Source organism: Carettochelys insculpta, chromosome 7 (genome assembly GCF_033958435.1).
Source record: "Carettochelys insculpta isolate YL-2023 chromosome 7, ASM3395843v1, whole genome shotgun sequence".
Lineage (NCBI taxonomy): Eukaryota > Metazoa > Chordata > Testudines > Carettochelyidae > Carettochelys > Carettochelys insculpta.
This window is the reverse complement of record NC_134143.1, coordinates 33959344-33976362: the sequence shown is the minus strand read 5'-3', so window position 1 is coordinate 33976362 and position 17019 is coordinate 33959344. Positions and strand designations below refer to the sequence as shown.

The following is a 17019-nucleotide window of genomic DNA, read 5'->3' as shown; positions in this document are numbered from 1 at the left end:
TGAAGAGCAACGGAGGTGAAAGCAGCCAGAACAGACAAATTCGGGGCATTGTGGGATACCATTGGAGGCCAGTAAAATTAAAGTAATTCTGTTTCTACACTAGGATTAATTCAACTTTGTAAATTTGAACTTGATGTTACATTGCATCAAGGGGCGGGGCAAGAAAGTCAACTTTACTGTCCCTTAAAATTGACCTAATGGTATTTGTAGTGAAGACAGTCACATTGTAAAATCAGGTTAAGAGCCTTCAAATCAACTTTATACTTTAGTGAAGATGTAGCCTTAGAAACTGAGTGGATTTGTTTTTAATGGAAGCTGAATGGTATCAGCCACTGGTAATGCTTTATGCTGGGGAACTGAATTTGTGATTTCTCTTCCCTTTCTCAACATCCAGGAAACATGTCTGCACCTTACCCATGCACAGCATTATAGGGAGAGGTGTTCAGTTACATATGCACCAGCTTAGGCTTAGAACTAGCTGCACATACCTGTGTGCACCCAAGATGGGGTGCTTACACATGAGGATGGAGCACATAATGGTGTGCTTGTGTAATGCCAGCAGACCCTGGTCGTCAGCAGGCATGATAGAACCTGTGACTTCTGAGGCAGAGCGTATGAGCCTCTCCTGCATGACCTGAAAATCACATGACTCTGAGCCAAAAGTAGCAGACTCTTCAATCTCTAGGTCGGGGTGCTCAGCCCCCAAAGCTCAGCGCTTCCTTTCTCAGCATCCAGCCCGCTGCAAATGAGGGGTGTGGAGCCCCAAGCATTGCGGGCTGGAGTCAGACAAGCCGTGGCCAGATCTGGCCCACAGACTCTGTGTGCCAGGGGCAGGAAGCAGCTCTGCTTTCTGCTGCTCCCTCTCCCCCTGCTGGGAGACTGGCAGCACCGAGAAACGCTGCCTGAGGCTTTTCCTCCACTGCTGTAGTTGGCAGGAATTGCAGCCAGTCAGAACAGTGGGAGGCACTGCCTGGGAGCAGCAGGGCCTAGTGGCTACATATGCTGCTGGCAAGTTGCCCCTGTTAAGTGCCCCCCATCACCCAGATCCCAAACTCTTAGCCTGCTCTTGCAACCCTTCTGCCTAGACCAGGAGTCGGCAACCTGCAGCTCTTTAAGGAGTCATTTGCGGCTCTGGATGCTGCCACCGTTGACTCCTCTAGGGCACCCTGCCCTGCTGCTGCTGAACCAGCAGAACTCAATTTAATTGGCTTAATGGCCAGCAGGGCAGCTGGAGGGAGCCACCCATTAGACCAACTGAATTTCATTCCATTATTTCAGTGGTGGCAGGGCAGAGCGCTGCAGAAAGCCCCTCACTCACCCCACTACCTGAGCAGCCACACCACTCAGGTGGGTGTGACTTGACTCACCCCCAGCTAGCAGAACACCTCCACACCAGCTTCCTTCAGCTGAGCTCACACAGCCACCTGGCGTTGGCTCCCCAGCCAGCACCTTGGATGGGTTAGTCCTGGGGGTCGGTTTGGGGCTGAGAGGGGTTAAGCTTTTAGAGGTGGGGAGTAAAGCTTGTGGACAGGGGGCTGGCTTTGGGGGTTGAGGCGAGTAAATCCTGGAGATGGGGGGCAGGTTTGGGGGCCAAGAGGGGTAGAGTGTGGGAATGAGGGGGGGTGGGGCGTGGAGGGTTGATGCAAATATTGTTCCTTCCTGCTTAACAGCCTGTCCCCGGGCACAACATTTTCCTCATTCTCATTTGCTCTCCAGTGCAGGGGTGAAAGTAACTTAATTTTCTGACTGGTACAAAACATTGTGTGTCCACTGTTCTTAAAAAAGCACAGTCTGATGTTATCTATTAAGGACTGTCTCGTATTGACGTGCATTGCGGCTCTTGAAGTAATGATTTTGTAACTGAATTTGAAAAAATGGCTGTTCTGGCTATTTTGGTTGCAGACCCCTGGGATAGACCCACCACCGTCAGCCCACTTCCTGGCAGCCCCCTCCAACACTGAACCTCTCGTTTTGGCCCCGCCCCAGGGGAGCCACCAAAATCTGCTAGCCCTGGCCCCTCTAGGCTCTGGGGCTGGTGTGCCAGGGGAATGAGGGCAGTGTCTTTCGTTTGTTTTTCAGTCAGGGACCACATTAATGAGGTGCTTTTGCTTCTCTCTTGTGTGGCCCTGTCTGATTTTTCTGGGGGTCAGTGGCTCCCAGTCCAAAAAAGGATCCCCACCCCTTCTCTAGCTGATACAGGTGCGACTGGAGAGAGCAGAGCACCACACCCAGCAGGTATGGGTTACATGTGCTTCTCTGAAAACATGTCCTACGATTGGTACACTTCTAAAGCTCTTTTTTTGTTACTTCTTCAACAAGTCCCCTCTTCCCTTCTCAGGTTCCTCTGCTGCTATATCAAATTGATTGTAGTAGAAGGTCAGGGTGGATCTGACACAATTGGTACCAATGAAGCATGTAAGCTAGAAATTACTTGCTGATTTCACCACTTCTGCCCTCCACCAGGTGACTAATATTAACACTCAGCACTTACATCTCTGTGGATCTCAAAGCACCTGATAAGCTGATTTATTTCTACTCTACATTTAGGAATATTTTCTTATCTTTTTGGTAGTATCAAGGAGACACTGAGATTGGAAGTCATACGCAATGACTTCTGATATATCTGGAATGTGGTGTCGGAGGGGGAGGGGGGTGTTTTGTTTTGTGTTTTGAAGAGGGAGAGAATAATGTTTAGGAAGAAGTATCACTACTTATCACCATTTGTTTGCAAAATCTGGACTACATTTCCCCTTCTAGTGCAAAGCCTTCCATGTTCCCAGTTTTATTGACAGTTGCAAATTCCACAGTGTAGGAGCAAAAATTCTCCCAGATGACAACATATTTCACAGCACAGTTGTTGAATTACTAGAATCTGTAGGGTCGTAAATGGTCTGTCTACTTCAAAGAAGTGTTACTTTTTTTATTTAAATTGACAGTGTGAAAATGAGAGATGTGTAGCCTGTATAAAGACACTACCTGAATACAAATATTGAGAATAAATTGAGAATAGTGTGTTTGCAGGAACTCAACTTCCGTAATACCTTTCAAGTTACATATATTTTGAAAACAAAGTAGTAGTAGTTTTGGTGGGTGAATGGTTTTCTTGTGAGTTTGCAAAATCAGTGCTTAATGCTTTTACATCATAAAAATAATAGCAACATTTAAAGGTTCGTCAGTGTCCCTACAACAAATTACTGTGCATGTATAGTGTAGGAGCACAGGTCTTTTGAGGAGACTGATTTGAAGGAGGGAGTCGAACAAGGCAGAGGAGAAACTGAATTTAGAAACTTCCTTAGATGAATACTTTGGATGATAGCATTTTCCAAAGAGCTATTTCCCAGGGCAGATGAAAGATAATACTGATTTAAGATTCCTGCATTCTGTTAATAATGTATCCTTATTTTATTTCAGTTACCATGCAGCAGGTAGCCAGGACAGTGGCAAAAGTGGAGCTCTCGGACCACGTGTGTGATGTGGTGTTTGCTCTCTTTGATTGTGACGGTGAGTGGTTTTAATTTACTATAATCAGCCTGACTTTTTCATATTCCCAGCATGGGCCCAGTGAGTTGTACAGTTTGTGTTTTTAAAAAATAAAAGAATCAAGCTGTAAAAGCTAAATATGTTATATTTGAGCATTTCACTATTATTTCACTAATATTTTCACTAATTTCACTAGTATTTTCAAGGGGATGAGTTGGGTTGTATCTGACAAACCTTTATAAGCATCAGAGCATTGTCCTGTTCTTTCACACTTTGCAATTTATAATATAGATACTAAAATAGGCTCAGTGATGAGAAGCAGGTCAAAATGAATGAGATTTGGAGACCTTTTTTTCTCCCCCAGCTTCACTGGCTTTTTGGTGGTTGTTTTCATTTTGGCTCTCCAGCTTGCCAATAGTGTGATACATTTCATGGTAGTATTCCCAGTTCCCTTCAGACTGCATTACAGTTGCAGTTTGTGTTGTAGTTTGTATTAAAAGCTCATTCTTTCCAGAAGGTTTCGTTAATGGCATTCAGTGCAATCATCTGAAAGTTTCCATGTATCTAACTTAAGCATTTTGTAGCTCAGATTTCTGGCTGAATAGCTTACTGCAGAGAGACAGCAGACTACTCCCAAAAACATCATTTGTTTAACAAAATTAGCAATTATGGCCTACTGTTGGTGATAAGAATATTTAGCACTAACATAGAATTGTACATTTATAGCTCTGTAAACGCACTAGTTAATTAATGGTAGCAATGTGCATTGCCAAGCAAGAAGCCTGGAATTTATTCCCTGGAGTTTGCTTTTCTGGCCTGTCTTTGTCACTCAGAAGCAATCTCAGGTTGATTAAGGAGGAAAATTACAAACCTCAGAAGGGAGGGAGTCTCCAGCCATATAGAATGATGACCGCAGTACATGTCTCAAAAATGGGAGCTGTAAAATTTATGTGGAAGAAATCCAAACTCCTCCAGAAGGAACACTAAATTAACGATGGTTAATTAGTGGCCAAATCAGTAAGTAAATGCGCTGGGTCCCTAGCAGCAGAACCAAAGTTCAGTTACAGAAGCTAAGAAGCATACTTTCTAATGCTAAACTAGGTTTTGTGATCTCACATGTAAAGAGATTTTATTCCTGCACAGACAATTTTCAGTATCCCACTAACTAGTTCAATATTTTCCTTGTGGACAAAAACTGGGTGTTGTCCTCTGTGAACAGCAGCAGGAACATTCCAAACTGCAGTATACATGCCATGACTTCAGACAGTCAAATGAAACATTACACTTTGGTTCTCATTGGACTTTGCAAGCAATAAAGCATCCTTCTGTGCAATGGCATTTTGTGGAATAAGCAATGGATATTAGTCCAACTTGCATTGTGAAAGTGAGTATACTTAACTAGAAAGTCACTGTGATTATGTGCAGTTAGCCAGAAACAACAAATGCCCATCAGGGATGGTCCAGATCAGTGGTTCTGAAACTTTTTGAGCCCATGGAACACCAAACAATAACAGCCATGAAAATCTTCTTCAAAAAACAAAAATTGTCAGACCAAAAAACAAACATCAACCACAGTGGAGGAGGGATGGCTCAGTGGTTTCAGCATTGGCCTGCTCAATCTGGGGTTGTGAGTTCAACCCTTGAGGAGGCCATCCATGGACTGGGGCAAATAGATGTCACAGATGGTGCTTGGTCCTGCCAAGGGGGCAGGGGACTGGACTAGATGACCTCCCAAGGTCCCTTCCAGTTCTGGGAGATGTGTGTATTTAAAAAAAACATATACAGCAAAAACAAAGTAATTTCATCAGGTATCCTTGCATGAAGGAATAACATTGTATCAGGTTTAAATAACAGAAAATATATCCCAGCTATGTATTTTTCCAAATGCTCACAGCACACCTGCGAGTTGTTCATGGAACACCGCTATTCTGAGGAATACAGTTTAAGAAACGCTGCTGTAGATGGTGCATGATCCTGCCTTGAGTGCAGGGAACTGCACATTGTGACCTGTCGAGGTTCCTTCCAGTTCTAGTAGTCTATTAGTGCAGTTTGTAATAAGATTACTGAGATTGGCTACAGAAGGCAATTAACTTGGAATGTGGAAGTACAGTAGCAGCCTTTCATTGAATACGCTGGGCACTTTGTTTAACCCACATATCATCCTGTGACTTTGTACTTTTCTATGACATCATGGCTTGAGATCAGACCAGAAGCTGGGAATGGCAACAGGGGATGGATCACTTGGTGATTGCCTGTTCATTCTGTCTGAAGCATCTGGCACAGTTGGAAGATAGGATATGGGACTAGATGGACTATTGGTCTGACCCACTATGGCTGTTCTTATGAAACGCCACTTTTCAGATGAAGAAGCTGATTAGCCAACTCATAACATCATTCCAGGTTCTTTACAGCATAGTCATAAAACATATCTTCCTTATGGAATAAGGACTTACATGGCATTTTATATCTTCAGAGTACTTTGTAAACACCAATTATCATAGTATTCTTCTGACATATATAATAGTAGAAGAGTGTTTTCCTTATTTTACATCTGGGGAAACTGAGCTTAGTATTTGCCTAAATGCACAGGGCAAATCATTGGCAGAGCCAAGAATATAACCCAGGAGAATTAAGTACATCTGTAGTTGTTGCATATATTTATTAGTAAATCAGGTGTTTTTGTTTTCAATATTGGTAGAGTAATGGCTCACTACTTTCTGCTTATGTTTTCTTTTAATATACAGTAGGTCCATTGTGCCCTCAAAGGGGTAAACCTGCTCACTGTATCTACAGACAGTGCTTTTTTTGGTGATGGTACTTGCTGGTACTGTGTACTGGTACCTCAGCAGCCCCAGCCCATGCGATTTACTGGGAGAAGGGGGTGGGGAGCTGAGTACTGTTCTTTTAAAAAAAAAAAAAAAAGAAAGAAAAAAGGCACTGTCTAAAGATATCCAGCAGGACTGTGAAGTCTCCTGTTCTGATATGCTGTCTATTCTCTGCTGCTGTGTGTGTGAAAATACTTAGTTTTGTGTTTGCTGTTGCTTAAATGGCAAATGCACAAAATATGCCTCTTTGCAAGTGTGTCCATTTATATCTCCTCTTGCTTTCAGCTTCACATTCTTCCTTCTAACCTTTAGTGGAAGAAGTTTGAATCACACATTTCCTAAGTAGCTCCATAGCAATTCATGACTGGCTCTGCAAGCCAGATATTTTGATCTGTAATGAGAGTGTACTGAAATGTATCCAAATGGTTTCAATTTGCATACTCTCAGAGGAGATTCTGTTGAATGTTTTCATACCAAATCTTTTGAATAAATGCTGCTGTTAGAGATTGCTCTTCACAGATAGGAATATAACAAAAGCAGACACAGATCTTTTCTGCTTCATTTAGCCTGTGCATACAGGCTTTTCTAAATATGTAGCGTCATAAGGTATTTTGCTCTCCTCTTGATACTTAGCTGGAATTTTATCATCCTGATTTGCATTTGGACCCAAATGAAACAAAAACCCACATACATTAAAAATTGTTCCTTCATGAAACATATAAACATATCCCTAGTACCTGCCAGGAAGATGTTACCTGTTTTTTTTGTTTGTTTGTTTTTTAATACATGGAGAATCGATCAGCTCATACCCTAAACAATTTTCACTCCTTAACATGTAGCTGATGCTAGGTGTTTGATCGTGGGGGTAGAAGGGGAGGGTGTGCTAAGAAAAGGAGACTCTTGTGGTCTCAAGTGAGACTACACTGTTTCATACTGGAAGTAGTTATGTGATTGCCTTTCTGTCAGAGGATAGAAGATAAAGATGGTAATACTGGATTAAGAGGTGGACTTTGGATAGACAAAGGGATTGTTATAAATCAACACAAAGAGCAGAAAATAAAGTTAGGAATGAGACCCATCTTAGGAAAAATTATGAAGGTTTTCTGGTTCTTTTTATTGATGTACACAAAGTGCACAAAGTATGTGGGATGACTTTGTTCAGAGGGCTGTATTTCCAAAACCCTTCCGTTTTCAAGCCTCTTCAAATCAATGGAATGAATAACATCCTGCACATTCAATTTTATTGGGCTCCTCTGCCCAGTACACCAATAAAGAAATTGAACACAAGAAATTGTTTGAAATATCTGTAGCCAGATTATTTAAAACAAAAACTGTTTGTTAGAGCTTTTTAAGTCAGTATGGTCTCAAAGCTTTGCTTCCTTGGAGTACTTCCTGAGTTACATTTAGACTAGGCAAGGGACAGGCACTGCAGCAAAGTATACAGTTAGGAAGAGAGAGGCTGCCTCTTAACAAAGAGTCTAAATGACAGACACAAAGTGGGAAGAAGCACTGTGCATGGAACTGTCAAGAATCCTTTCTTCTTTCCTTGTCAAGTGAACTTGGGGAAACAAACATGTGCCTACAAAATTGACCGTACACGAGACAGGGATTTCTGGGACCTGGATGCATTCCAATTCATTGGGAGACAAACACAGTGCATCATGTTATGTCTCTGAATCTGACTGGGAATCGACCCTTCAGAGTCTTTCATTATTTTTATTAAAAATCACCAAGGTGATAAATTACCCATACACTTAGCTTTCAAATAAAACTTGTCAAAATGAGTCTAAATCTGGGAAGTTTGTTTAAAATAGCTGTATAAAACTTGTGACATTTTCTAAATTACATCAGTGCAAAAAGTCCTCTCAAAAAGTTTCCATGTTCACAGTACCCCATCTCCATTTCTAACTTTATATGCAGTTTTGTTGTGATTGTCCTTTTTTGATTATCTTCCATATTTTCTTTCACAAGTCTCCCCGCACTCCCTGTTCATTTTTTGTCTAAGATCCCAACTAGCCAGTTCTTTGTACGGAGCAATAACTGGTTTCAGTACTGCAGGATGAGATTGGACCTAAAGTTTCATTATGTCAGTCAGTTGAAGTCAAACTCTTAACATAGCAGTTTAGAGAGCGACTCCTTTGTAACTCTTCACAGTCAGCTTTGAACTTAAATATCTTAAGCAATGTTGTATTATCTGTAAACTTTCCCACCTCATTGTTTACCCCTTTTCTGCTCATTTAAGAACACGTTGAACAGCACTGGTGACATTATATATCCCAATGTTTACCTCCCTCTCACTGAAAAATGACCATTTCCAGTCTTTTAACCATGAGAGGACGTTCCCTCCGATCCCATGACTTCTTACTTTGCTTAAGAGCCTTTGATGAGGAAACTTGTCAAAGGCTTTCTGAAAGTCCAACTATGCTAGACAGAACCCCGAGATACACGCACGTAAGTTGCACGAATCTCGGGTTAACGCGACTCTGAGTGGCGGGGAGCTGGTGTCTGGCTCCGAGCTGCCTGCCATTCAGGGGAGCCGGGAAACTGACCAATGCATCAGGGAGGCACCAGCTCCCTGCTCCTGTCAGTGGTGGCAGTGAAACCGCTCCTGTCAGGAGTGGCAGCCTGACTCTCGCTATCCCTGACAGTAGCTGTTTCCCTGCTCCTGTCGGGGGTGGCAAGAGTCGGGCTGCTGCCCCGGACAGGAGCGGTTTCACGGTTTCTTTTTGTCTCTAACCCCCCTTGTACCCTGTTGTCATGTGCTGCTTGACGTAGGTTTTTGCCACCCAAGTCTCACCAGTTACAACATTTCACGTTTTGCTCAGATATTTAATTTTCCTTGTTGCTGTGAAAATACTTGAGAGTTTAGAAACTAAGTTGTTGAACCTGTCACAGACTGAAAGTGTGACCCTTTGCTTTGTCAGACATTCTGATTTAAGGACATTGTGTCACAGAGTTCCTGATTGCATCACAAAGTGAACATTTTGATAAAAGCAATAATTATTTCAATCAGTAATTGGGCCTCGTCCAGAAAGGCTGATATAATACTGTAAAAATTAAATCTGCAATCATTTTGCTCAGCTGATTATCCTGAAATGAATCTATGGGGAGAAGTATTCTTCACATGCTGTAAAATGTGAATTGTATATGAAATTGGAATTAATTTACAATTTATTTTCAAGCTTCCTGCTGGGAGGTGCCACTGTGCACTATTGTGAAAGCAGCCAGCCAGTGACTGCCAGCCCCTCTGTTCATTTCAGTCAAAAACTATAACTTCAAAGATAGCTTTAAATGTGTATGTTGCTACCAACACTTTTCATGGCCTAAACTGTTAGGAAACTTAAGCAAAACATGAACCATTCACTTTTTCTTCTCTAAACAAAAATAAGCAGTAGGTACTGTCCCTCCAAAGTTTTCTGGGCCTTTTATTTTTGTATTTTCAAGGTAATGAACGTTTTTCTTCCTCTTCCTTTAGGTAACGGAGAGCTGAGTAACAAGGAGTTTGTTGCTATTATGAAACAGCGACTTATGAGAGGTTTGGAGAAGCCCAAAGACATGGGATTTACACGACTCATGAGGGCAATGTGGAAATGCGCTCAGGAGACGGCTTGGGACTTCGCCATGCCCAAACAATAACTGCAACAAATGTGAAAACCTGATTTGCAACATGTTAATGGGACCATAAGACTATCAGTACTGCTCCTGAAGAATACGCCATTCTCAGATGCTGTGTAGCTCTCCATGTAAAAATCTACTGAATGAATAGGCCCCTTGCTAAACTGAACGAGAAAAAATTCACCTAGAAAACACAGACTGATAACCAGAGTTTTTCCGAACAGTAGAACAGAAATTGGAGCCTGCTTCATCTTCTGCTTTTGTTTTTCCACTACTGTTTCCTCCTTAATAATAATCTCTCAGGAAAATTACAAGAATATCTGTATATTGCAGCCACTTGGTTTGTCACCGTAGTATGCTCCAGCGTCTGACAAAACCAGGATTTTATGTAGAACTGAATACTGATAGCCTCGGAGAACAATATTGGTTGAAACAGTCCTATATGTGTCAAGCAGTGGGAGAGCAACTCCCAGTCCTCCCCTCCTGAATTATTTTTAGAATGTAAGCATTATTTACCAAAAACAAAAAATGTATTTAGAATGAGCTTTTGAAAGGTAGTTGCGGTATCCAGAAAAGCAGGAGGCTGAGACTTAATTCTTGCCTGGTATATAAGGAATTTCTTTGTCCTCCCTCAGAAGAATCCTGCCGTGCATAAGCAACCTAACAAATACGCTCTTTGTAATTCTCTTTGTAATGGAGGGCTCTCGTCCCCGTGTGAGATTTGTACTTCTTTATGGGGTACTGGCTTTAAAGCTGCTATTTATTGAATGCTTGAACATTGTAATATATTACTTTAATTACACTGGTTCACAGTAAAAGCAGATGCTCATCTTTCTTCTGTTTATGGGAAGCCTCATGACTTTAAGTCACATTTTATTTTGGCAGCAAGTCAACAAAAATCTGAATCTCTCTCTGCTGAAAATGAACTCCTAGTAAATGTGAAAGGCGAAAACACAAATCATCGGTTTTAGAGAAAGCCAAAGTTTGAAATTGTGTTTATTGTCTGTTCTCATCCAATGGTAAATGTGCTTGTTATTTAGAAAGGTCTTATGTGGCCAGTGATGGCAAAAAAATCTGTTAGCACAGTGTATCCTAAAGTACATAGTAATTAAAAAGATTTTTCTCTTTCACCTCCACACTTCAGCTCAAAGTCTGACACTTTAATTTAGCCTTCCCTAGCTAATCTAATAACATACAGCACATAGACAAGTATGCATCCACATGGGAAATGGCATTAATCCCATGGAAATCAAGACAGATATGTTCCATCAGGTCTGGGCACCAGTATTAACAGGACTGCACCGATCACTTGGAAACTCCTTTGTGACACCTAATTTGAGCATCTTTCAAATTTCGCATGCAATTGCTTCTTGCATTTTTCTTCCTGTCACACAAGTCTTCCTTACTGGCTTTACCTCTGGACTGGTAAAAGTACTCTAGAAAATAGTTTTTTCCAGGTACTGATTAAAACACATCAGGAACACTTCTTATTAGATCCCGGGTTGCTTGTTCTGTTAAGCTCTGAGAGGAAACCATTTCATCCAGTCCCAGCAGCCCTAGAACCTCAGGACCTGGTTTTAGTTTAATCTTGTCTGGATTGACAAGGAAACTTTTCCATTCCCACCAGGCTTCAATGTGTTCACATGACAGATTTTTTTCTTTTGATCTTCTTTTGTTGAATGAGTCTTGGGTGCAAATCATTTAGCAACTTACCATGTACAACTCTCAGTGATGTCAGAGAGCAGTTATCCATGGTTCAGAGTCACGCTGGAAGGGAATAACAAGTGGTGTGCTTCAAATGCTTGCTCCTATCCAAATTAGGTGTGCATGCATAGCTGTCAGAAAGGTTTTCCCAGGCAACCACCAGTCCTGTCAGCTGGGGCACCCCCTGGAGTGGCATGGATGCAAAGCCTATATATGACCCAGCAGATCGGCACCCCCTCAGTTCCTTTCTTACCACCCAGGAAGCTGTTCCTATTGTGGCTCAAATACATGTTGCTACACCACAGCTCCCTAGCTCTCTTGCATAAATAAGATAAAACAGCATGTTTTGTTTTGTCTGAATACAGACTAACAGGGCTACCTCTCTGTTACTATTCAACTTGTATAAATAAGGTGTAAATAAAAAAAGGCTGTCCAGTAGCACTTTAAAGACTAACAAAATGATTTATTAGGCGGTGAGCTTTTGTGGGACAGACCCGCTTCTTCAGACCATAGCCATGCCAGAACAGACAATATTTAAGGCAGAGAGAACCAAAAAAAAAAGGTTGACAAATCAGAAAAAAATGATCAAGGTGAGCAAATTAGAGAGCAGAGGGGCAGAAGGGGGGGGGAGTAAGAATTAGATTAAGCCAAGTATGCAAAAGAGCCCCTATAATAACCCAGAAGATTCACATCTCAGTTCAAACCACATATTAATGTGTCGAATTTTAATATAAAAGGGTTCAGAAGCCTCTCTTCGCAGACTTATGAAAATTCCTCTTCATTAAAACACAAACTTTTAAGTCATTAACAGAATGGCCCACTCCGTTAAAATGTTGACTCACTGGTTTGTGAATCAGGAGTGGTCTTATGTCTGTTTTGTGCCTGTTAATTCTTTGTCTGAGAGAGTTTGAAGTCTGTCCAATATATAAAGAATCTGGGCATTGTTGGCACACAATGGCATATGGGATGTTAGTTGAGGAACATGAGAATGTGCCCGTGATTCTGTGAATAACCTGGTTAGGTCCAGTGATGGTATCTCCAGAACAGATAGGTAAACAAAGCAGGCAACGGACTTTGTTGCAGGGAAAAGTTCCAGGACTAGTGCTCCTGCGGTATAGACTGGCCAAGAACAGAACACCACTGGTCATTACCTACAGCCCCCAACTCAAACCACTGAAACACATTATTAAAGACCTACAACCTATCCTTAATCAGGATGGCACACTCCAGAAGGCCCTAAGTGACAGGCCTTTTCTCTCCTACAGACAACCCCCCAACCTTACGAGGATTCTCACCCACAACCACAGTCTATACCGCAGGAACACCAGTCCTGGAACTTTTCCTTACAAAAAAATCCATTGCCAGCTTTGTCTACATATCTATTCTGGAGATACCATCACTGGACCTAACCAGGTTATTCACAGAATCATGGGCACATTCTCATGTTCCTCAACTAACATCACATATGCCATCATGTGCCAACAATGCCCAGATGCTTTATATATTGGACAGACTTCAAACTCTCTCAAACAAAGAATTAATGGGCACAAAACAGACATAAGAACACTCCTGATCCACAAACCAGTGAGTCAACATTTTAATAGAGTGGGCCATTCTGTTAATGACGTAAAAGTTCGCATTCTAATGAAGAGGAATTTTCACAACAGGGTGCAAAGAGAGGCTATTGAAGGTGTAAGGAAAGTCTTTCTCCTTCTCCTGCTGTTTTCCGCTGCTGGGGTTAAGGGAATGAAAAAGCCCCAGGGCTTTAAGTAACGCTGTGACTGCTTAAAGTCCATGCCGATGACCGACCATCATGACTCCTGCCTTCGTTGTTTGGGTAAAGCTTATCAAACAGGTAAGTGCCATATTGGCAGGGGTTTCAAGTCCTGGACGCATAAGGAGCGTGACTTTCAGCTCAGGTAGCTCCTCATGGAGTCAGCACTGAAAGGCTCTGCACCCCCATCCTCACTGTGCAGCACATCATCCTTGGCTCTGGGCTGGGCCCCGAGGAAGGCCTTGACTCGCCCAAAACCTTTGGTGTGGTACCACTCCCACTCTCCAGTGCGCACCTCCAATATGCCCTCATCATCGGCACTGACTCCATCAACAGCAGCAGCAGCCCAGAAGGTACCAGATGCTCCTGGAGCACAAGAGCTTGATGCCCCTGCATCATGCACACCGAGCCTTACCCATCTGGGCATGCCCAGAGGTCATCCTGTGCCAGCTGGTCCTTCATCAATGCCCGATACCTACCAGGGCAGTGCAGGGACTCACAGAAATTATGAGCGCCTTGGCACATACTGAGACCCCTGCCCCTCAGCAAATCTCCAGGGGTAAGCCTGTGCTTCTGACTCCACCAATTCAGGCTCCATTGCCTGACTACCCTGAGTCCCAACACAGCTGTCTGTGGCGTCAATGGTCTGACTTATGGCACCAGTCGCACTCGCGACCTCTATCTTTGTGTCGCTCAGTGCCGGCCCAGTCACACTCCAGGGTCTCTATTGCAGGAGTATCCAATTTTGGCGCTTCCTCACATTCTGCCTCCCACACTGATGCTCGGCACCGTGCCTCATCACTCCCCATGCGGTCTCCTCATCTTCACGCACCATGATTCATTCGCCTCAGCCTTGTCCTGCAGCAGGTCTGGATGTGCTTTGACTCTGTTCCTGCTCTGGAACTCAGTCTCATTCCCACTTTGGTCTGGATCCCCTTGTCAAGACCCTCATGGGTTGGGCTCTCACAGTGTGCAAGGGCCTCGGCTCCCTGCCCAGAACTCGCTCTCAATGCACGTCTCCGTCTCAGCACCATTCCCGTTCTCGACACCAGTCCCATTCTTAAGGCTGTTGTCCTTCTTGGCACGGGCTCCTCTCCCAACACCGGTCCCCTTCTCCACGCTGCACTAGTCCTTGGCACTGCTCTGGGTGCCACTCTTGCTCCCAGCACTAATACCCGTCCCAGCACTCGTCTGCTTCTCTTCCTGTCTCATCAGGGTGCTGCTCTGTTGCATGGCACCACTCTCCTCAGCACTAGTCCGCCTCTCAGCACCACTCTTCACTCCGGCATTGGTGCCGCTCTGCTCGCTGCTCTTGCTCACCTCGTCAGTCCTGCAAGACCATGTGCCTTAAGCTCAGTGCTGGCTGTGCTCCCCACGTGGCTTCTCCAGAAACAGCTCCTCCTTGGCCTTCCCATTCAGCGTCTCCTACTTTGCTCCATGGTGTCTGATCCCTGTGGCCTAAAACAGGACTCTGGTGCTTCCCCGTGGCCTCATGCCCGCTGGCCATTTTGGATGCCAATAGCATACCGCAAGTTGCAGGGCACCATGCCCCCTGCTTGGTCGCATACAACAGCTACTTCAAATGCCCCTGAAGCTAGTGTTAGTCACCCACCTCCAAACTCTTGTCCTCCTGCTCCTCCTGTGGTGTCCCCTACACCTCACCTCACCTGCCAGAGGGCCAGGCACCTGTGGCATCTCTGGTGGCATCTTTCAGCTCCTCTCCAGATGAGGCAGTGGCAGTTGCTTTGGTCTCAGAGCCTCTGCCCATGGACTTCCAAGAGCTCCAGGACCTCCTTTGCCATCTGGCTACCAGCCTCAGCCTCCCAGTGGAGAAAGTTGCTGAGTCCATTGACCTGGCCTGTGACATTCTTGTTTCAGAGAGACTCTCCCATGTGGCCTTCCCATTGAACAAAACCATTATGGCCACCACGATATGGCAAATGCCAGCCTCCATTCCCCCCGCTGCTTGTGGGGTGGAGTGCAAGTATTTTGTGCTAATAAAGGGGTATGAGTACTTGTACACCCACCCTCACCCTAATCTGTGGTTGTGGACATGGTTAATAAAAAAGTGTGTCAGGGTCAACAAGCTCCGCTCCCAAAGTTCAAGGACTCTAGATGCTTGGACCTTTTCAGGAGAAAGGTCCACTCTACTGGGGGCCTTATGCTCAGGGTGGCTAACCTGCTGAGTCGGTACAACTATGACTCGTGGCCCACAGCCTTCAAGTTCAAGAAATGTTTACCTGAGGGAGGAGTCCTCAGCCCTTATGCAGGAGGGCAAGATAGTGTCACGAACCTGCATATAAGCAGCTCTCAGTGTGGGTGATGCAGCAGCCTGGTCTATCACCTTGGGCATCACCATGCACTGGGTAGCCTGGCTATGACCATCAGGCCTTCCACCAGAGATCCAGCAAACAATTCAACGCTTCCCCTTTGCTTATGTGGGGTTGTTCAGTCAGCAGACTGACTCCCTCCTCCATAGCCTGAAGGACTCTTGCAGTACAGAAATCATTCAAGCCACAGCAGCACCAACAACCGTCTAGACCCTTTCAACCGTGTGGGTGCTCAGACTTCTACCAGCACAAGGTGCACTACCCTCACCACAAGTCTTCCCATCAACAATCTGGAGAAGTATCAGAGGGGTAGCCGTGTTAGTCTGGATCTGTAGCAGCACCGAAGGGTCCTGTGGCACCTTATAGACTAACAGAAAAGTTTAGAGCATGAGCTTTCGTGAGTTAACTCACTTCTTCAGATGCTGGTCCTGGAAATCTGCAAGGCCAGGTATAAATAGGCCAGAGCAAGGCTGGGGATAACGAGGTTAGCTCAGTCAGGAAAGCTGAGTTGTATTGTCATCAGTAGATCTGGAGGTGTGAACTCCAAGAGAGGGGAAGCTGCTTTTGTATTTAGCCAGCCATTCACAGTCTTTGTTTAATCCTGAGCTGAGGGTATTGAATTTGCAGATGAATTGTAGCTCAGCAATTTCTCTTTGGAGTCTGGTCTTGAAATTTCTTTGCTGCAGGATAGCTACTTTTAAATCATTTTTTGTCGAAAATGATTTAATCAAAATGATTTAAAAGTAGCTATCCTGCAGCAAAGAAATTTGTCGAAAATGATTTAATCAAAATGATTTAAAAGTAGCTATCCTGCAGCAAAGAAATTTGTCGAAAATGATTTAATCAAAATGATTTAAAAGTAGCTATCCTGCAGCAAAGAAATTTCAAGACCAGACTCCAAAGAGAAATTGCTGAGCTACAATTCATCTGCAAATTCAATACCCTCAGCTCAGGATTAAACAAAGACTGTGAATGGCTGGCTAAATACAAAAGCAGCTTCCCCTCTCTTGGAGTTCACACCTCCAGATCTACTGATGACAATACAACTCAGCTTTCCTGACTGAGCTAACCTCGTTATCCCCAGCCTTGCTCTGGCCTATTTATACCTGGCCTTGCAGATTTCCAGGACCAGCATCTGAAGAAGTGAGTTAACTCACGAAAGCTCATGCTCTAAACTTTTCTGTTAGTCTATAAGGTGCCACAGGACCCTTCGGTGCTGAATCTGGAGAAGGTCGCTGCTGGTCCAAGTCCTCCTCCAAACAATCCTTTTGATGGTGTGATCAAGACCAGA

At 43.9% G+C, this 17019-nt stretch overlaps 1 protein-coding gene across 3 annotated transcripts in view; it reads left to right on the top strand.

The window, feature by feature from the left end:
* Positions 1–10738, top strand: part of MICU1 (mitochondrial calcium uptake 1) — a 165499-nt gene extending 154761 nt beyond the window's left edge. For all 3 annotated transcript variants that reach the window (XM_075000294.1, XM_075000295.1, XM_075000296.1), the window contains 2 exons: positions 3412–3501; positions 9781–10738. In XM_075000294.1, the coding sequence (XP_074856395.1) occupies positions 3412–3501; positions 9781–9941 (251 nt within the window). In that variant the 3' untranslated portion in view covers positions 9942–10738. The remainder of the gene's footprint in view (positions 1–3411; positions 3502–9780) is intronic.
* Positions 10739–17019: the final 6281 nt, after the last annotated feature.